Below are 19482 nucleotides of genomic sequence, written 5' to 3' on the forward strand. Positions count from 1 at the left end.
ATACAGAGTTTTACACTCTTTAATACCTTTTTCCCCAGTGGAGACGGCACTATGAGAAAAAACATTGATGTTTGGAAAAAGTGGACCACTTTAAATAGCTTGCAGCTACATGGGTAAGTAAAACTTCGTCACCGCTAACACTGTGTGACAAGTGGATTTGCAGAGGTTTATTGTCGCATTATGTAACTGAGCAGCCGATCTTTAATTATAGAGCTGTCCACCTTCAACGGTTTTATCAGAATTTGTTTGAAAACCTTTTAAGAGCAGTAACTGCAAATTGTATATATTTCAGATGACACGTTTATTAAAAATGCCTTCTAAAAAAATTTCTTATTTCAAATATGTATTTTTCCATGAAATGACCATTTATCTCTTGGTGTATGTCTTACCTTTTCCTCTCTGTTTTTGTTCTTTTTTATCATTGTTTTGCTGAGACAGTTTGATCTCTTAGATATATTTTTCGGTCGGCTTTTTATGATGGGGAACTACTCATTAAAGAACATTTGGAAAGTTCTTAAAAGAGAAATGTTACAACACGATGATAATGTCTGTTAATGTTTGGTGTATTGTTTCTCTGTTTTTAGGAATTTTTAAAATGCTTTTTTTGAATACTTTGGATCATGCTGTCTATAGAGCTTTGTATCCTTTTTTTCTTCTGACCTGACAAATGCCACGGTCTTGCATGCAGGTCTGTCCTGTGCATGAGCAAAGAATACTACTCAGTATCCACCACAGCTAGCTACAGCAGGAGGCCTCGCCTCCATAAAACATGTTTACTGTTTCCTGACACAGAGACGAGAGATAGGTTGGAATGTATGATACCAATTTTTCATAGAAAAACCACAGATTTATAAAGTATAGAGGCTTTTTGGTAGTGAAATTTCATCTGGTACGTTGAATTTTGTTGTTACTGAACTTTATGCTTTGCTGGTTGACATACTGGGAAAGGTTAATAGACCAATCAGAATAGACTTTTTTTAATTAACATGAAACACTTTATATAGGTTCACTCTAACTTCACTTAGATCCCTAGAAGGTTTTTTTTTTTTTTTTTGAGTATAATTGTGTTATAAAACTTGTAATGAATGTGTGACATAAGCAGTTGTTTCTATATGTGCACTTCATGGATATGTTTAGCCTTACAGTCATCTGATATCGCTATCGCTCCTTAGCTTACAGCTGCGGATTGTAACACGTGGGGCTGAACAGCTGGCTGAAGGTGGAAGGATGGTGTATTCCACATGTTCACTAAACCCTATTGAGGATGAAGCAGTCATAGCATCTTTACTCGAAAAAAGTGAAGGTAAGCATGCTTGCTGCATCTTTTATTAAAAGTATATGCTTTTCAGAAACGTCCTGTGGCACTGATGGAGATTTCAATTTCATCATCCGATCTGAAACCTTTCTTGATTATAGGTTTTCATCAGTCTTTCTGATTCCAGACTGGCTGGTTCCTTTTCTTGTATTTAGAATGCTACGGCTGGTTTTCTGAGTGAACGCTTGCGAATCTTTTCAGACTTCACCAAATTTGTAGGCTTTAGCTGGCTTAATTTCTGACTATACGTGTGTTTGCGAGGTAGGAGGCTTTTTTTTTTTTGATATGGAGTCTTGCTCTGTTTCCCAGGCTGGAGTGCAGTGGTGTGATCTTGGCTCACTGCAACCTCTGCCTCCTGGGTTCAAGCAATTCTCCTGCCTCAGCCTCCCAAGTAGCTGGCATGTACTACCACACCGAGCCAATTTTTATATTTAGTAGAGACGGGGTTTCACCATGGCAGCCAGGCTGGTCTCAAATTCCTGACCTAAGGCAGTCTACCCACCTCAGCCTCCCAAAGTGCTGGGATTACAGGTGTGAGCCACCATGCTTGGCCTGGGAGGCTTTCTTTTGAAAGCCCAGTAAATGATGCCCTCTTTCCCTGTCCAGGTTTTGAACCAGTTGACAAATAAGATCATGGAGCAAGGCAGACCGAAGCCAGAATTGCACCTTTATTACCAATAGAGCAGATTGTGTGCTTTCAAATACTGATCTTTAAAATGAGGCTTATCCCCTCATTATCACAGTCTCAGAAGGGGTTAGACTGTGATGTACAGTTCAACTTTGCTGTTAGAGCAAGGTCCACTGTAAGACTTGGAGAAACAAAGCCAAGAAAGGAGAGTGTCTGCTCAGGTTCTTTATACACATTGTGGAATCATTTTAGCTTTCTAAGATGCCAGGGGAGATGCCTTGCGGGTGGAGGAAGTTCTTGGTCAGGGGCTGGCTTGTGCCTCCACATAGGAGATTTCAAAGAACAGCCAGTACTGTTAGGCAAGTGGGTTTTATGTATAAAGGCGTTCATATTTAGAAAAAAAGTACATGGATTCTTTTCCTTCAAGTAACTGCATTGCTTTTTGCGTCTTGTCTTCTAGTCTTCACCGTGTTGGATAGTTCTGATTGCATTGTGTATGTCTACATACCCTACTTTTTCACTTAGCATTTCAGTATGTTGTAGTAGTTTTTCCTGTTAGCAAGTGTCAAAAATGGATTAATTCATTGAGTGAGTCTCCTGTTCTGTAGTCATTTTCTTACTGGACAGGTGGGTTTCCAGCATGGACCTTTGGACAGCATGATGTCACAGCCAACTTTGTGCCTGTGGTTGCCTTCAGACCACATTGTAGATGCTTCCTCCCGTTCCTCTGTCAGAGGCGTGTGCATGGATGTGGCTTCATCCAGAAAGGAACAGACCTTGACTGAGCCTCCGAGTGGGTGGTTGCTGGCAATTTTGACCGGAGGGGGTGTGCGTTCCCCACCCAGAAGTGCTCAGTGACTTTACTGGAGAAAGGGCAACATGGGTGGCATTGACAGCTGCCAACCCAGGTGCTGAGGGGAGGTAACACCTGAGGCCTGCCCTGTCATTTATGAGGCCCCTGGGCACTGTGATAGAAGCCGGTCACTGTTTGCCTGCACTGTCATTTAGTGTTAGCTTTTCAAAGGAAGAAGATTCAGAAACGACAGCAGAAGTCAGTACGGTGCTTGAGTCCAAGGTTTCCTGTTGTCATCCCTCCACCTTACGGATTCCTTTGCTTTGGTTTTGTGATTGTCCATTTTCATAAGTTTTCTGGGAGCTTTGTTGGATTTCTCCTTCTGCTGAGAGGTGGTCACATCAGTATCTGTGCTAGTAGCTGCTCTCAACGGTTTCCTGTAATGGCCTCACCTTACAGCTTCCCATTGTGTCACTGGTATGGACACTTAAGGCCAGTGTGTTTTCACAGCTTTTATCGCATTGTTTTAAAATTGGACTGTGTCCTGATGGACAATTTTAGGAAACTTCCTAGGACCACAAACTTTAGGTTTAAAAATTCCGGCAGTTCGTTTTCAGCATTGCTGTGGGGTATTTGTCAGACAGGACTTCATGAAGACGCCCATCATCATCCTGGTGTGCATTGGAATGGGGGACAGAGTGGGTGCCCCGCAGCCCAGCCTTCTGGTTGTCTTCTTGCAGAGTTAGTTTCACGTTCATGGCGGACTCCTCAATGCTGTGTCATTGTAACAACTTTATTGAGGTGTTATTTACATATTGTCAGCCTTTGCTGGCTATAAGTGTACAGTTCAGGGATTTTTAGTAAGTTTACCCAGTTGACGGCTCCTTACCACAGTGCAGTTTTAGGCCATTCCCATCACTCCAACAGACCCTTCGTGCCCATCAGCACTCACTCCCGGTTCCAGCCGAGCTCCATGAGCCACTCGTCCACTTTCTGTTGATAGCTTTGCCTTTCCTGGACATTGTCCATAAATGGAATAATATATTATGTGATACGTGTCTGGTTTTTCCACTGGGCATAGTGTGTTATATTTTTTTGAAAGGAAAAAAAGAAAGACGTCCATGCTTTTGCTACACAGGTGCTTTGGAGCTTGCTGATGTGTCTAATGAACTGCCAGGGCTGAAGTGGATGCCAGGAATCACTCAGTGGAAGGTAACCTTTCCTCACTGACTTTCATACAGAAGAGTAGGTGTGACATAACTAATTTAGAGGCCACATTCAAAGCATTCACGTGTGGGTAACTTGAATAAATACTCATCTGCTTATGCAGATTAGAATCAATTGCAGAATGTTATTTCATAACAAATTTCATGACAAATGGCATGTTTATTTGTGGCAGTGGAAAGGTTTTCTTTATTCCACTATGGAAATTAACTCTTTTATCTCATCCCTGTAAGGGTAGCTTTGCTTTTTTTTTTTTTTTTTTTTTAAATGGGCTGGGATTCAAGCCTTTTTTCCAGTATAAAATAATTCATTGAAGTTGTAGGCCACAGGTGCCTGAGGCTTGTTTAAAAAGAAAAAAAAAACTAGATGGAAAATTATTTTATAGTGATTGTTCTGCTTTTTAGAGTAAATGTATTTCATCTTTGTTTTTAACAGAATTTATATATTAATAATTTGGGAATTGTCTGCAAAGATTGTTGTGTTTTGTGTTGGCAAATACTCTTCCTGTCTTTGGAGCGAATGAGAATCACTATTTGTCACCTTTGAGAGAACCGACACTCTTGCCCTGTGGTTTTTGTTATTACTGAATAGTGCTGGTAACCTGGAATGTACTCTGTGGCTCTGCAGGTAATGACAAAAGATGGACAGTGGTTTACAGACTGGGACGCTGTTCCTCACAGCAGACACACCCAGATCCGACCTACCATGTTCCCGCTGAAGGACCCGGAAAAGCTGCAGGCCATGCATCTGGAGCGATGGTGAGCTTGTGAGGCCTCCGGGTGTGGGGATTAGGGAAAGTTTAGCCCCTCCCTCATGAGCTGGTGGGTCTTGTCGGGGTGAGTTGGTAGCAGCAGATGACATTGCTGTGAGGCTTGGGCTATGCCAGGGTCAAACCCATGTGTGTGAACTTCCCAGCCAGTATGGCTCTCATGCCTGTTAGTTGCTGGCATCACGCATTTATTAATAGGGAAATTGGCTAAAACCTCTAATGCTTATGATACTTCATGCACTTTTTTTTTGAGACAGAGTCTCTCTGTTGCCCAGGCTGGACTACAGTGGTACGGTCTCAGCTCACTGCAACCTCTGTGTCCTGGATTCAAGCAATGCTTGTGCCTCAGCAGCCTCCCAAATAGCTGGGATTACCCGTGCTCATCACCATGCCTGGCTAATTTTTGTAGCTTTAGCAGAGACAGGGTTTCACTATGTTGGCCAGTCTGGTCTCAAACTCTCGACCTTGGGTGATCTGCTCACCTCGGCCTCCCAAAGTGCTGGGATTACAAAAGTTTGAGATCAGCATGGACAATGGTAAAACCCCATCTCTACCAAAAAAAAAAAAAAAAAAAAAAAGCTAGTCAGAGCGTTGCATGCCTGTAGTTCCAGCTAATTAGGAGGATCGCTTGAGCTCGGGAGGTGGAGGCTGCTGAAGTGAGCTGAGATCACACCACTACGTTCCAGTCTGGGCAACAGAGCCAGACCCTGTCTCAAAAAAAAAAAAAAAATTAAGGTTACGTATCAGCCATTCTATGAGTGACGGCTGAAGACATGATTTTTCTCTTGCATCATTTGCATTATTTGTCTTAATGCTAAAAAAATGCATTTTTGATTAGTTAAGAAGTATGAATTATGTATCTATATTTAGCCTTAGGATATTACCCCATCATCAGAATACTGGAGGGTTCTTTGTGGCAGTATTGGTGAAAAAATCTTCAATGCCATGGAACAAACGTCAACCAAAGGTGAGCTTTTCTTTTTCCAAAATGACATAACATTTGATCTCATAAATTTAAGATGAAAACAAACTGGAGTTTAGTGGAAGTGCAGAGAAAAGAGGAGCTTCCTGCTGTGGGCAGCAGGAGAGCTGAGCCTGAATGAGGGGAACTCATTTAAATACCAAGTGTTCCAAAAAGCAGAAATTTCTCGTAGGGGATAGGTAAGTGGAGAAATCAGTGTTTGGGGGAATGTATTTCTGCCACACTGTAAATCCAGTTATTTAAGAGACACTGAAAAGATGCCAAGATTGCCGTGTGGCTCTGAGTCGGAAGCCGCCACGTTTCTGTGCTCCGGTTTCCTGTGAGTGGTTTATTTCAGTTGATTACAGATAGCAGAGCTCTGTTGACCTCAGGCCAGCCTGGCTTCACCTTTCCCGCGAGGAATGATGACAAGCCTTGTCCAGCCCTGGTTAGAAAGGTGCAGCCTGGCCTGTTTGCGATGGATCTCAGCTGCCTACTGGTTCCTTTCTAAGGCGGACCAGGAAGCAGAGTGGAGAAGAAAGAGTATCGCCTTCATCTTGACAGGCAGTCCTTTGTAATGCATGCTGTCTCACCTGTATCCACTCCAGCATTATTTATTAGTTCACAAGTCAGCCTTCTGTGATTATAGAACCTGGCCTGGAATCAAAGTCTGAAAGTCTCTATTTCTTTAAGATGCATGCTTGAAAATCAGGACAAAAAATGCTTAGCCTTTGGACAAACAAAAAGGAAACAGTTCTGCACAGAGCTCCAGCCTTTTTCTGGGGCACAGCTCATGCAGATTAACCTCGGAACGTACAGACTCAAACTGGCAAAGGGGGTGACTGTACTTCTGCTGTCACCAGGGTTTTTCTGTCAGGTTAGACAGTGTTTCGCCTTGGGCTAAAAGTCTCACAAGGTATCATAACTCTGCTGGAATGTTATTTTCTGGGAATCAGTATAAGAAATTATATTGTGATGTATTAGATACTTTGCATTCATTCATACTAGGTTTCAGTAGCTTGTGCTTTAGACTTTTGTCACATTTTAAGTGGTCAGTGGCCACTGGCTCGTGGCTGTCCAGCTGCACAACACAGTGCAGTCACAGAGGATCCTGTCTTGGAGACATGTGATTTAGGTTGGCCTGCGTTGGGGGTTACATTGACGTTTCTGGTGTTCATACTTCTGTAGAAAGGTTTTGATTTGTTTTCAGTTTGCCTCTGATGTATTGTCTTACATTGTAGGACAACTTACTGTCATTTGCTTATTTAAACAATATGAGTACTTCTCTTTTTCTGTTACTTTGTCAGTTTCTTATTCATTTAGTTCAACAGATCTAGTGCTAGCATGGCCTGTGTTGCCATTGGCCCCACTGGGACCACAGGTAGAGTCTCCGTGGTCAGGATGCCGTGATCTGCTGCAAGCACTGGGCTAAAAGTCACCAGGGAAGCTCACACTGACCTTGGTATTTTAAGGTCACAAAATGTGGTTGTTGAGGTAGGACAGAGATGGGAGAACTTGCTCTTAGAGCTGGACTCAGGAAAAAGGCCCCACTTGGAGGAGCTGAGGTTGGACATGAAGGGCATGTGCCCTCACTCACCTGCTCACAGACTTGGGGTTCATCTGTTTTGTTCTTTGCTTTTTTACATTATATTAACATGGAAATACAGTGTATTCCCTGGGAGGCTTCTGGCTTCTCTGCTCAGTAGCTTTGTGGCTTTGAATAAAATGAACTTGTCTGTGCTGAAATATCCTATTTTTTTTTTTTTTTAATTTTATTATGTTTTAAGTTCTGGGGTACATTTGCAGAATGTGCAGGTTTGTTACATAGCTATACATGTGCCATAGTGGATTCCTGCATCCATCACCCTGTCATATCCATTAGGTATTTCTCTCAGTGATAACCCTCCCCTAGTTCTCTATCCCTTGCCAGGCGCTGGTGTGTGATCTTCCCTTCCCTGTGTCCATGTGTTCTCATTGTTCAACACCTATGAATCACACCCTATGTGAGAACATAGGGTGTTTGGTTTTCTGTTTTTGTGTTAGTTTGCTGAGAATGATGGTTTCCAGCTTCATCCGTGTCCCTGCAGAGGACATGAACTCATCCTTGTTAATGGCTGCATAGTATTCCATGGCATATATGTGCCACATTTTCTTTATCCAGTCTATCATTGATAGGCATTTGGGTTGGTTCCAAGTCTGTGCTATTGTGAACAGTGCTGCAGTAAACATACATGTGCATATATCTTTATAACAGAATGATTTATAATTCTTTGGGTATATACCCAGTAATGGGATTGCTGGGTCAAATGGTATTTCTCATTCTAGATCCTTGGTGAATCACCGCACTGTCTTCCACAATGGTTGAAATAATTTATACTCCTACCAACAGTGTAAAAGTGTTCCTGTTTCTCCACATCCTCTCCAGCATCTGTTGTCTCCTGATTTTTTTTAATGATTGCCATTCTAACTGGCGTGAGATGATATCTCATTGTGATTTTGATTTGCATTTTTCTAATGATCATGATGATGAGCTTTTCTTCATATATTTGTTGGCTGCATAAATGTTTCCTTTTGAGAAGTGTTTGTTCATATCCTTTGCCCACTTTTTTTTTTTTTGAGACGGAGTTTTGCTCTTGTTACCCAGGCTGGAGTGCAATGGCGCAATCTCAGCTCACCGCAACCTCTGCCTCCTGGGTTCAGGCAATTCTCCTGCCTCAGACTCCTGAGTAGCTGGGGTTACAGGCACATGCCACCATGCCCAGCTAAGTTTTTGTATTTTTAGTAGAGATGGGGTTTCACCATGTTGACCAGCATGGGCTCGATCTCTTGACCTCGTGATCCACCTGCCTCAGCCTCCCAAAGTGCTGGGATTACAGGCTTGAGCCACAGCGCCCGGCTTCCTTTGCCCACTTTTTGATGGGGTTTTTTCTTGTAAATTTGTTTCAATTCTTTGTAGATTCTGGATATTAGTCCTTTGTCAGATGGGTAGATTGCAGAAATTTTCTTGCTTTCTTTTGGTTGAATGTTCATTCTAGTGATAGTTGCATGTTCACTCTAGTGATAGTTTCTTTTGCTGTGCAGAAGCTCTTTAGTTTAATTAGATCCCATTTATCTATTTTGGCTTTTGTTGCCATTGCTTTGGTATTTTAGTCATGAAGTCCTTGCCTATGCCTGTGTCCTGAATGCTGTTGCCCAGGTTTTCTTCTAGGGTTTTTATGGTGTTAGTTCTTATGTTTAAATCTTTAATCCATCTTGAATTAATTTTTGTGTAAGTTGTAAGGAAGGGGTCCAGTTTCAGCTTTCTGCACATGGCTAGCCAGTTTTCCCAACACCATTTATTAAACAGGAAATCCTTTCCCATTGCTTGTTTTTGTCAGGTTTGTCAAAGATCAGATGGTTATAGATGTGTGGTGTTACTCCTGAGGCCTCCTTTCTGTTCCATTGATCTACATCTCTGTTTTGGTACCAGTACCATTCTGTTTTGCTTATTGTAGCCTTGTAGTATAGCTTGAAGTCAAGTAGCATGATGTCTCCAGCTTTGGGGGGTTTTTTGTGGGGTTTTTTTTTTTTTTTTTTTGCTTAGGATTGTCTTGGCTATACAGGCTATTTTTTGGGTTCCATATGAAATTTAAGGTGGTTTTTTTTTTTTTCCCAGTTCTGTGAAGAAAGTCAATGGTAGGTTGATGGGGATAGCGTTGAGTCTGTGAATTATTGAGGTAGTATGGCTATTTTCACGATAATGATTCTTCCTAACCATGAGTATGGGATGGATGTGTTTCCATTTGTTTGCATCTTATTTCCTTGAGCAGTGGTCCTTCACAGCTTTTGTTAGTTGTATTCCAAGGTATAAAATTGTAGCAATTGTGAATGGGCATTCACTCGTGATTTGGCTGTTAGTCTATTATTGGTGTATAGGAATGCTTGTGATTTTTTACGTCGATTTTGTATCCTGAGACTTTGCTGAAGTTGCTTATTAGCTTAAGGAAATTTTGGGCTGAGACGATGGGGTCTTCCAAATATACAATCATGTTGTCTGCAAATAGAGACAATTTGAATTCTTCTTTTCCTAATTGAATTCCCTTTATTTCTTTCTCTTACCTGATTGCCCCAGCCAGAAACTCCCAATACTATAATACTGTGTTGAATAGGGGTGGTGAGAGGAGACATCCTTGTCTTGTGCCAGTTTTCAAAGGGAATGCTTGCAATTTTTGCCCATTCAGTATGATATTGGCTGTAGGTTTGTCATAAATAGCTCAATTATTTTCAGGTATGTTCCATCAATACCTAGTTTATTGAGAGTTTTTAGCATAAAAGGCTGTTGAATTTTTGTCAAAGGCCTTCTCTGTATCCGTTGCGATAGTGATGTGATTTTTGTCTTTGGTTCTGTTTATGTGATGGATTATGTTTATTTATTTGTCTATGTTGAACCAGCCTTACATTCCGGTGATGAAGCTGACTTGATCGTGATGGATAAGCCTTTTGATGTGCTGTTGGATTTGGTTTGCCAGTATTTTATTGAGGATTTTCGCATCAATGTTCATCAGGCATATTGGCCTGAAACTTTCTTTTTCAGTTGTGTCTCTGCCAGGTTTTGGTATCAAGATGATGTTGGCCTCATAAAATAAATTAGAGATGATTCCCTCAGTAGAATTCGGCTGTGAACCTGTTTGGTCCTGGACTTGTTTTGGTTGGTGGGCTTATTAATTGCTGCCTCAATTTCAGACCTTGTTATTGGTGTATTCAGGGATTCAACTTTTTCCTGGTTTAGTCTTGGGAAGGTGTAAGTGTCCAGGAATTCGGGATCGGTGGTGATACCCCTTTATCATTTTTTCTTGTGTCTATGTGATTCTTCTCTCTTTTCTTCTTTATTACTCTGGCTAGCAGTCTATCTGTTTCATTGATCTTTTCAAAAAAAACAGCTCCTGGATTCATTGATTGTTTTTGAAGGGTTTTCCGTATTTCTGTCTCCTTCAGTTCTTCTCTGATCTTAGTTTGAAATATCTTAATTTTTAAACTTATGTCAGAGAGACTGAGGAATTACGACTTTGATCAATTCTGCGACTTTTTAAAAAGGACACATATTTTTTAAAGATCTTTAACATAACTAAAACATTTTGCTCATTCCCAAAGCAAAATTTAAATTATACCATGGCCTTAATTCAGAGTTCATTCTTGGGCAGACATTTCCTTTGTGCCTCAGACACTCTTTCTCCCAGTTTCTGTGGCAGTTTGTCCAGGTGCTCAGAACAGTTCCTGCCCTCCTTTCTTGTTATTTATGTATTTGTCTTTTTGCCCCTGCTGGGTATCGTGGAGATCTTACTTGAGGCACTTTGTGTCCTTCACTGTACCTTACCCAGAGCAGGTGCACAGTACGCATTTTTAGATGAGAACTAGCTGGCGTTATAGGGCTCTGCTGAGAAACAGGCTGTATATTTTGTTTGTGAGATGAAGGTAGAATCAGCTTTAACTCCAACGAAACTGTCGATAAATTTTGTTTATAATAAGAAATAAATTTAAAATGACACTTTAAAAACTTCTGTTGTCTTTCTCCACATATAATGCAGTAGAAGAAAAGTACAACTGATTGATTTTATGAACTTGGTATTTTAACTTTTCATCGCAGCACAGAGACTGCTACTCTTTGTGTGTCAGTGAAATCGTTCTGTCTGACAGCTGCAGGGTAAATCTGCAGAGACCAGAGGAAGCACCCAGCTGAGCCCTGCAGATCCCTCAGAAGGGAAACCCGCAGATCCCTCTAAGCTGGCAAGTCCGTCAGTCACAGGAACTGGTGACACAGAAATAACTCATGCAACTGAGGATTTAGAAAATAATGGCAATAGGAAAGATGGCGTATGTGGGTAAGAAAAGGGGTTACGTTTTGACCTAACACTCTAGTGTCTTCACAGTCCTTTTAGATTAAATGGGATCCCAAGCCACTTCTTGGTGGGTTTGAGGGCACAGTGCATGTATGGTCTCAGACACATGCAGTGGGAGGGCTGGAGTCTATGTGGAAGCTGGAAGGTTTCAACATCTGCTGCCTGGTGAAGATCCGTGCTGCAAACCTCGTATTGCACAGAACTGACGCAGGCACCGATGGGAAAGGAAGGATGTGCTTTTGGTGTTGAAGGTTGCCACCCATTACAGATTGATGTATCTCATCCTCATTCCCTTTTTAGTCCTCCTCCATCAAAGAAAATGAAGTTATTCGGATTTAAAGAAGACCCGTTTGTATTCATTCCTGAAGATGACCCATTGTTTCCACCTATTGAGTAAGGATTCAGCCTTTTCCATTACTCATTTAAAGAAATCTTCTCTAAAGTAACAAATATACAACTGATTACATTTAACCATTTTGTCTGTAATTCTGTCTAGCTTTTTTTTGGGGGGTTGCGGGGGTGTGGATGGAGTATCACTCTTGTTGCCCAGGCTGGATTGCAGTGGCACAATCTCAGCTCACTGCAACCTCTACCTCCTGGGTTCAAGTGATTCTCCTACCTCAGCCTCCCGAGTAGCTGGGATTACAGGCATGCACCACCACACCCGGCTAATTTTGTATTTTTAGTAGAGATGGGGTTTCTTCATGTTTGTCAGGCTGGTCTTGAACTCTTGGCCTCAGGTGATCCGCTCCCTCGGCCTCCCAAGTGCTGGGATTACAGGCATGAGCCCCTGAGGCTCACCTAGCTTTTTTCCTCTTAACCTTTTTAATTGCATATTAGAACAGGATGAAACTTCAGAGGTTATTAACTCAACCTTTCGATTTAAGGAGAAAGTAACCTTTACTTTGTGAACATGATAGATTAAAAAACCTGGGCTGTGACTATGAATGTAAATTACTCAGTTGTGATCCTGAACCGAAATTGTTCAATTGAGTGTAGAGACCAAAGGCCAAGGCTGTTGGCCTTGTTCAGTTCCTGTAGAAGAAATGAGTGTAGCATGTGTGGGGGTTGATTAGGGATGGTGTAGCTAGAACATAGAAGAAGAGGGTTCAGGGTAAGTCTCACATTCATCTGTTTCTTACTCCCTGAATTTTAGAATCTATTTGCCGGAGCAGTCGCTTACTGTCTTTTGCATAACTGGTCCTTTGCATACATTTGTAAAAGTCTGTAAGTCTCAAAAGTTGTGTTCTCAGGTCATTATCATTGGAGTAGCAGCTGAGGGAGGGAAGCTGCACTTGTTAATGTAGGTTTCTGATCGAGTTGTGCCTCAAATAAATGTCACGTGGAGGTTTCAGGTGAAAGTGGACAAAGTTTAAAAGCTGGGAGTCCAGAACAGAGCCCCATGCCCTTGAGCCACACTGCAGTTTTAGAGATTGAATTCTGGAGAAGATCTTTACAAACAAATTACCTGATTTTGAACTGAGTATGTATAAACAGCACTGTTTTTGTGTACAGGAAATTTTATGCTTTGGATCCTTCATTCCCAAGGATGAATTTGTTAACTCGGACGACAGAAGGGAAGAAAAGGCAGCTCTACATGGTTTCTAAGGAGCTGCGGAACGTGCTGCTGAACAACAGTGAGAGGATGAAGGTGCCGACCGCACAGGAGCTGGCTGCTGACCGGGGATGCGCGTGGCTTTTCACAGCTGCTTAGATTTCATTTGGCGCAGATGCTGGCGTCTGCCCTCCCCACCTGTGGCATTGGCTGCAGGTCCCTGAGCCTGCCCTGCGGCTTCAGAGTGGTTGACCAGCACAGGGCTGAGTGGTTCCGACCAGAGTCCTGAATCTGGTGGCTGGTGTCTTTTCTTTGCTCCATTCTCACAGCTGGGTGAGCCTCAGCGTAGTTCTCACAGCTCGTCCTCCTGGGCAGAGAAGGTACTGAGGGCCTGGAGGTTACAAGTGCTGCTGCCCCCATCCTTGGGATTTGTCCTTTGAGACACTTCTCTTAGAATTTGGCCATTTGGGGGCCCCTCTTTCATTTGCTTTACTGCCCTCCAAGTCACATAAACACAAGTTGTGAGGACCAGTTGGTTTTGCCGGGGTTTCTTGATGGTTTCTGCTTCTCCTCCTCTTTCCTATTCCATGACGGCTGCTCTGTGTGGCCCGGTGTCGTTAAAGAGGATGGTCCTGTGTTCATCTCTGTGTGCTTCATCTCACTTTTACTTACAGGTTATTAACACGGGAATAAAAGTCTGGTGTCGAAATAACAGTGGCGAAGAGTTTGACTGTGCTTTCCGGTTGGCGCAGGAGGTAATTTTGGAAGTGCACTTGAACAGCGCTGGCGACAGATGAGGCAGTCGGGAGTTGATGGGCTTTCTGGCTGCCAGATGGTCTGAATGGCTTACGGTTTGGCTGGCCCCTACTAGCCACTTGACCCTTACCGGTTGTTGAGCTCTCCAGGGGCTCATGGTGGGCTTGGGGTGGGTGGGGGTTCCACACCTGTCCAGGGGAGGGCCCATAATGAGGGCCCGAGGCGCCACTGAAAGCCTCTGAGAGCAGTCTGTTGTCATTCATGAATGACATCATGGTCTCTGTTCTCTTTATTCACACAGGGAATATATACATTGTATCCATTTATTAATTCAAGAATTATTACTGTATCAATGGAAGATGTTAAGATACTGTTGACCCAGGAAAACCCCTTTTTTAGAAAACTCAGCAGTGAGACCTACAGTCAAGCGAAGGACCTAGGTGAGTAGTTTGAAATGGATAGAGACATAACTTGTATTCTCTTTAAAAGGACAGCCAGAATGCAGGTGGTATCTTTGGGGCATATTTATCAATCATATTTTTCAGTGCAGTCTGGTTGCCTCACTTTCCAGAGGGCTTTGTAGAACCCTCATGACAGTTCAGAATGCTAAGGGGCAAAGGCATCTTGGGGTTGCTCTACTTCCCCAGGCCCTGGTGGCCCCCCGCTGCTTTCCAGCAGCCCACGGTGTGTCTGTGTGGCTTGCAGGGCAGGCCTTCACTCAACTTGCTGGACCCAAGAGTCCGGAGAATGAAGGGCTTGGCCTCTGAGCAGCCCCAACCAGCCCTCCAGCCGGAGCTCTTGACCCACTTGCCTGTCAGCAGGTCGCGGGTGGGTAGAAGCAGGTCTCTGTGCTTGGGTTCATTTGTGTTTTAAGGTCCACAGCCTCATGAGACTGGCTAACATGGGGATCTGGTTCACTTAGCGTTTTAACCACCTGTGTGAGAGCAGAGTAAGAGTCTTGCCAGCAGTTCTGACTTTTTTGCTAGCCGGCGGCAGTAGATTATTTGGTTTATTTGCTGGTTTTATATTTTATCAACTTCCACTTCAAATCACTCCAGTGACGTTTTCCCCTAAGCATAAAAATAATTTCTCCAAGCTATTCTAATTTTGTTTTTCTGATGTCTTCTTTCTTGTTAATTTTTTAAAATAACTTGCCGTTTAATATTTCTGGCTCAATTTGATCAAAACTCTATGAATCAGTTCTTGCAGTTATGTATAATCATGTCTCTTACTTGCATTTAAAACTTCCTGTTGTGTTCCTCCGCAATATCAAACACGTTCTGTGGCGTCTGTCTCCCGCTGCCGTCTCAGCCAAGGACCACAATTGAAAGTAGAGATTCTTGTAAAGCATAAGGGAGCTGTTTGTTTTCTTTTAATCCTGCACTTACGTGATTGCAGTATTAGACAGTTTTTATGTATTTCATGCCATTCTGGGAGTTGGTGTTATAGTTTATTTAATCTTCAATTTGGAGGAATTAACTAGCAGTTAATCCCAAGAAGTAAGCCTCCTTGCTTCTCAGAGTGGTTTGTTAGGTGACGTCCCTTGAAGTCCCTGAATCGCTTTTGCCTGCATCCTCTTCCAGATCATCCCTACTGCATCATTTGGACTTGGTTTATGTCTCCAGAAGGCTGCTTTTCACCAGCTAGATCCTTGAGGCCAAGAATGTAGATTATTTGTTCTGTTTCTTCAGAATACTTGTCACTAGGTGCATAAATGTCCTCGTCGCATGCATTCCCTACCAGGATAACCTGGCAAATGTGTGTCTGTTTCTCTTCCAGCGAAGGGAAGCATCGTGCTGAAGTATGAACCAGATTCTGCGTAAGTCGGTGCAGGCCCTGTCCTTCTGCACACACCTTGTCATTAGCTACGGGTTCTTGTTGGTGAGAAAGGTGACTTGGGAAGGTGGGGACCTTCTTCAAGCCTTTTATGATTGTTCCTCTGGAAGTAGTTTTGTGAAAACTTAGAACCCAAATATTCCTGTAAGTCATCATGAAGATACTGTTTTGTAGAACACTCAGCTCAGGCTAAATGAATTTTTACTTACAGAGAATAAAGTACATAGCGCTTAGTTTTTAAATATTAGAAACTAATGAAAAGTTCTGTCTTAAACAGAATAAGCATAAAGTAAAGGTGGGACAGTTGAGCGAGGTTCCATTATTTCGTCCTCATCACTGGTTCAGCCGTGTGCGTTGCTGACATGCTACTGCATCAGGAGCGAGGGCTGGAGCATGGGGTTTGCTTACGTTCACTGTCGCCATGGGCCCACTGCTCCACACTGTTTGCATGTATTCACCCTGCATCCTCATGGGCCTGGGGGAGCAGATGCTGGTGTTGGTAACACTTGCCAGACAGAGGAGGAAGTGGGACAGAGTGAGGTGGCTTGCCCAGAGCGCCTCAGCTCACTAGTGGCAAAATTAGGATTTCATCTGCAACAGCTCCCTCTTGGTGACATGAAACACCATTTCTGAGAGGAGGAAGTAAAATGGGGCCCAGGGCTGAACGGAATTTGGGGGAGTGAGTAGGTAGGACCACTGTACAGGTTTCTTTGGGAAGTTAGCGTTGGACCAGGGATCCAGGGCTAACTTGAAGGAACTAGGGAAGTGCAGACCCTGGGGCAGGAGCAAGTTGGGAGTCAGGGCGTGCCCAGCTGAGGACGGATGGAGGGGTCAGGGAAGACACTGGCAGGGAGGCCAAGGGCCCACGTGTCCTCAGGATTCAGGCTGTCTGGCTGCCCTATGGAGAGTGGACAGGTCGGTGCTGAGGTGGGAGGAGCATCAGAGGGGAGAGGACAGCAGGCGATGGGCTGGGGAGGTCAGCGAGGCCGTGCGCATGGGCGCCTGGGGACCTGCTGGAGGCAGATGCTGTCTGGGCGGTGGAGGGGCCGGAGCATCTAGTCACTGATGGCTTCTGGGTGTTTTTACAAGAGTTTGAGTAAAGACCCAGGAACGGTTTTTAAATAACAGTCTCATGTGGCCCACATAGAAACACTGGGATATTTTAAGTTGTGGATTCACTTTTCCATATTTAAACACTCGTTTTTACTTGTTGAAATACACAGGTGAAAAGTCAGCCTCAGGAATAATGTTTTTTTTTTTTTTTAAGGAAGGTGGGAGTTGGGAATTTCCTATATTTTCCTCTCACTTCTTGAAGCCAACTTAGTGCCCTGCTTTAAATTAGGAAAAATGGAAAGGTGATTAAATAGGGCCATTAGGAGCCTAAAATCTAGGTCAGAGTCCCCTAGGAAAGAATTAGAGAACTCGAGAGAGGGCGTCTGCAGGTTAGAAATGGTGGCTTCCGTCTCTGTTGGGGAAGGGAGTCGATGCCACCTGGTTGGACAGGTGGCGCCTGGAAGGTGGGGAGGGACGGAGCAGGTTCAGAGAGGCAGGGGTGTTCTGACTCTGGGGAACACAGCATGCTGGAAGTGGAGGTGAGCACAGCAGGGCTCAGATTGCCGCGTGGGGTCCCTAGAGAACAAACGATGCGAAACGCTGAGTATCAAAAGGGTGAGTGGTCCCGGGTCCTGCTCTGGCGTCATCTTCCAGCCTGTAAGGAGCCTCAGTCACTTAGGAAACTTGGGGGTGAGGTGAGCTGTGAGGAGCCTGTGGAGAAATGCTTCTCATGTAGTGGTGAGGTGACACGGGGTTGGGGGCAATAAGTTAAGTTTGAGGAGGAAGTATTAGAAATCTCAGCACTGCAAGTGTGTGTGACATCTGCAATTTGGGGCCTACCCCATTGTGCACGAAAGAGGCAAGGGGAAAGTGAGGGTGAGGCTCCTCCTCAGGGCTGAAGGAGGGAGCTGCGAAAACCTGCCCCTCGGATCACAGATGAAAGCGTCCTCCGCGTGGTTTGGGGGTTTGTGGGTGTGCGCTCTTTGTGGCTTTCTTTTTTGAGCAGTTGCATATTACATCTCTTTGGATGCAGTTATGGGAATGTTTAATGTTCTGCGTGAAACCACTTTCACTTGTAGGAATCCAGACTCTCTGCAGTGTCCCATCGTCTTGTGCGGATGGCGGGGAAAGGCCTCCATTCGAACTTTCGTGCCCAAGAATGAGCGGCTTCATTATCTCAGGATGATGGGACTGGAGGTATTGGGAGAAAAGAAGAAGGAAGGGGTTATCCTAACAAATGAGAATGCAGCCAGCACTGGACAGCCGGAGAATGAGGTGACTGAGGGACAGAGAGCAGGAGAGACCCACAGTCCTGATGCCGGAGAGGCCGACAGCCTGGAGGTGACAGCAGGCTGTGACCTGGCGGAGGCACAGCTGCCCCGGTGAGCAGGCCCGAGGCAGTGAAAGCCCACACCCCTCACACACAGACTGGCCTCTTCCGGGTCACAGAACAGCCTGTGGCCTGTAAAGCTGTATTTTTAACGGCTGCAGACTGGTGGGATGATAGCGTTCTGAGTGACCAGGGCTGCTTTCTTATGGAGCTGATGAAAATGTATTCTTTTAGCGTGTTAGAAATGACTCATTTTACTTTGTTTCTTTGGCCACACTGCGTCTAGTATCTCTTGCTGGGAATAGACTTTCACTGTTAAAGTTGTGCTTCTATCAAGAAATAAAACTGCCCTTGCAGAAATTTCAGGTCTCTTGTTAAACCTGTATTGGTCTTAAGGTCCAGTATTTTTTAAATTATTATTTATAGGAAGAATCTATAACTCTCTGAATTCTTGGGGAGCTGTGTTATAAGCTTTAATAATTACACCAAGTTGCACATTAGCCGTGTGACATTAACACGCAGTTGGGTTAATACCTGAGGCCTCAGATGACTTTGTGCCTTTTGGGATAGAGGGTAAAATAAACTCCCAGAGTAAGAGCTGTAACGTGAATTGTCATACTAGTTATTGAGGGGGACTTATGTGCTTTTATTGAATGGAGTACTTTGCAATTTTTATTTTTAAATGGGGTTGGGTTCCTTGGAGTATTTAAATAAAGTTATTAATCATAAAGTGTATAAATGTGTGATTCTTGTTTTTGCTCTTAGGAGGCAGAAACAACAGACTTACTTTTGGCTGAACGGCAGTGTTAGAATAGATCCTGATTTTCTCCAGTGAAAGCAGTTTGCCTGTGAAGGCTGCAGTCTTTTTCTGTCTTCCTGATTTTGTGTATTGGTCTGTACAAACAGCGGTCACACACTGCCTCTGCTGGATTTGTCTCGAGTCTCCATTCTGTGTTCAGGCCCTGTGATGTGAAGGGCTCCTGTTTCCGTTTCACCCGAATTCTACCCTGAACATGGCACTCCGTTTGCACCTGCGTCTTCCGGTGTGCTTGCATGTCACTCATGCGTTGTTTTCTGGACCCTTTGACAGTAAGTTGCAGGCGTGTTGCATTACCCCCTTACTGCCATTGTGTTTCCTAGAAACAGCCTCTTTATAGCTCATGGCATTGGCGTCAGCACAAACGTGGATGCAAGGTCACCCTCTAACCGGCAAGCTCGCCACAGCGGCCTGGGAATGTCCCTTGCAGTCACAATGTCCAGTTTTGTCAGAGGCAACCCCTGTTGCCTTTGGCTGTCTTGTCTCGCGTTCACTCCAGTCTGAAGCAGTTCCCAGTCTGTCTTTTATGATTGAGACAGTTTTGGGGGGCGGTACAGGTCAGGTAGTTT

At 43.8% G+C, this 19482-nt stretch overlaps 1 protein-coding gene across 1 annotated transcript in view; it reads left to right on the top strand.

Moving 5' to 3' along the window:
• The window catches only part of NSUN2 (NOP2/Sun RNA methyltransferase 2), a 31099-nt gene extending 12264 nt beyond the window's left edge, over positions 1–18835 (top strand). Inside the window, exons 8-19 of the mRNA XM_003932507.4 lie at positions 39–113; positions 1173–1303; positions 3875–3948; positions 4588–4718; positions 5600–5696; positions 11364–11548; positions 11867–11959; positions 13082–13217; positions 13796–13876; positions 14179–14317; positions 15657–15696; positions 17846–18835. Coding sequence (XP_003932556.2) covers positions 39–113; positions 1173–1303; positions 3875–3948; positions 4588–4718; positions 5600–5696; positions 11364–11548; positions 11867–11959; positions 13082–13217; positions 13796–13876; positions 14179–14317; positions 15657–15696; positions 17846–18152 — 1489 coding nt within the window. The 3' untranslated portion in view covers positions 18153–18835. The remainder of the gene's footprint in view (positions 1–38; positions 114–1172; positions 1304–3874; positions 3949–4587; positions 4719–5599; positions 5697–11363; positions 11549–11866; positions 11960–13081; positions 13218–13795; positions 13877–14178; positions 14318–15656; positions 15697–17845) is intronic.
• The last annotated feature ends 647 nt before the right edge of the window (positions 18836–19482 follow it).

The sequence above is a fragment of the Saimiri boliviensis genome, chromosome 1 (genome assembly GCF_048565385.1).
Source record: "Saimiri boliviensis isolate mSaiBol1 chromosome 1, mSaiBol1.pri, whole genome shotgun sequence".
Taxonomy (NCBI): domain Eukaryota; kingdom Metazoa; phylum Chordata; class Mammalia; order Primates; family Cebidae; genus Saimiri; species Saimiri boliviensis.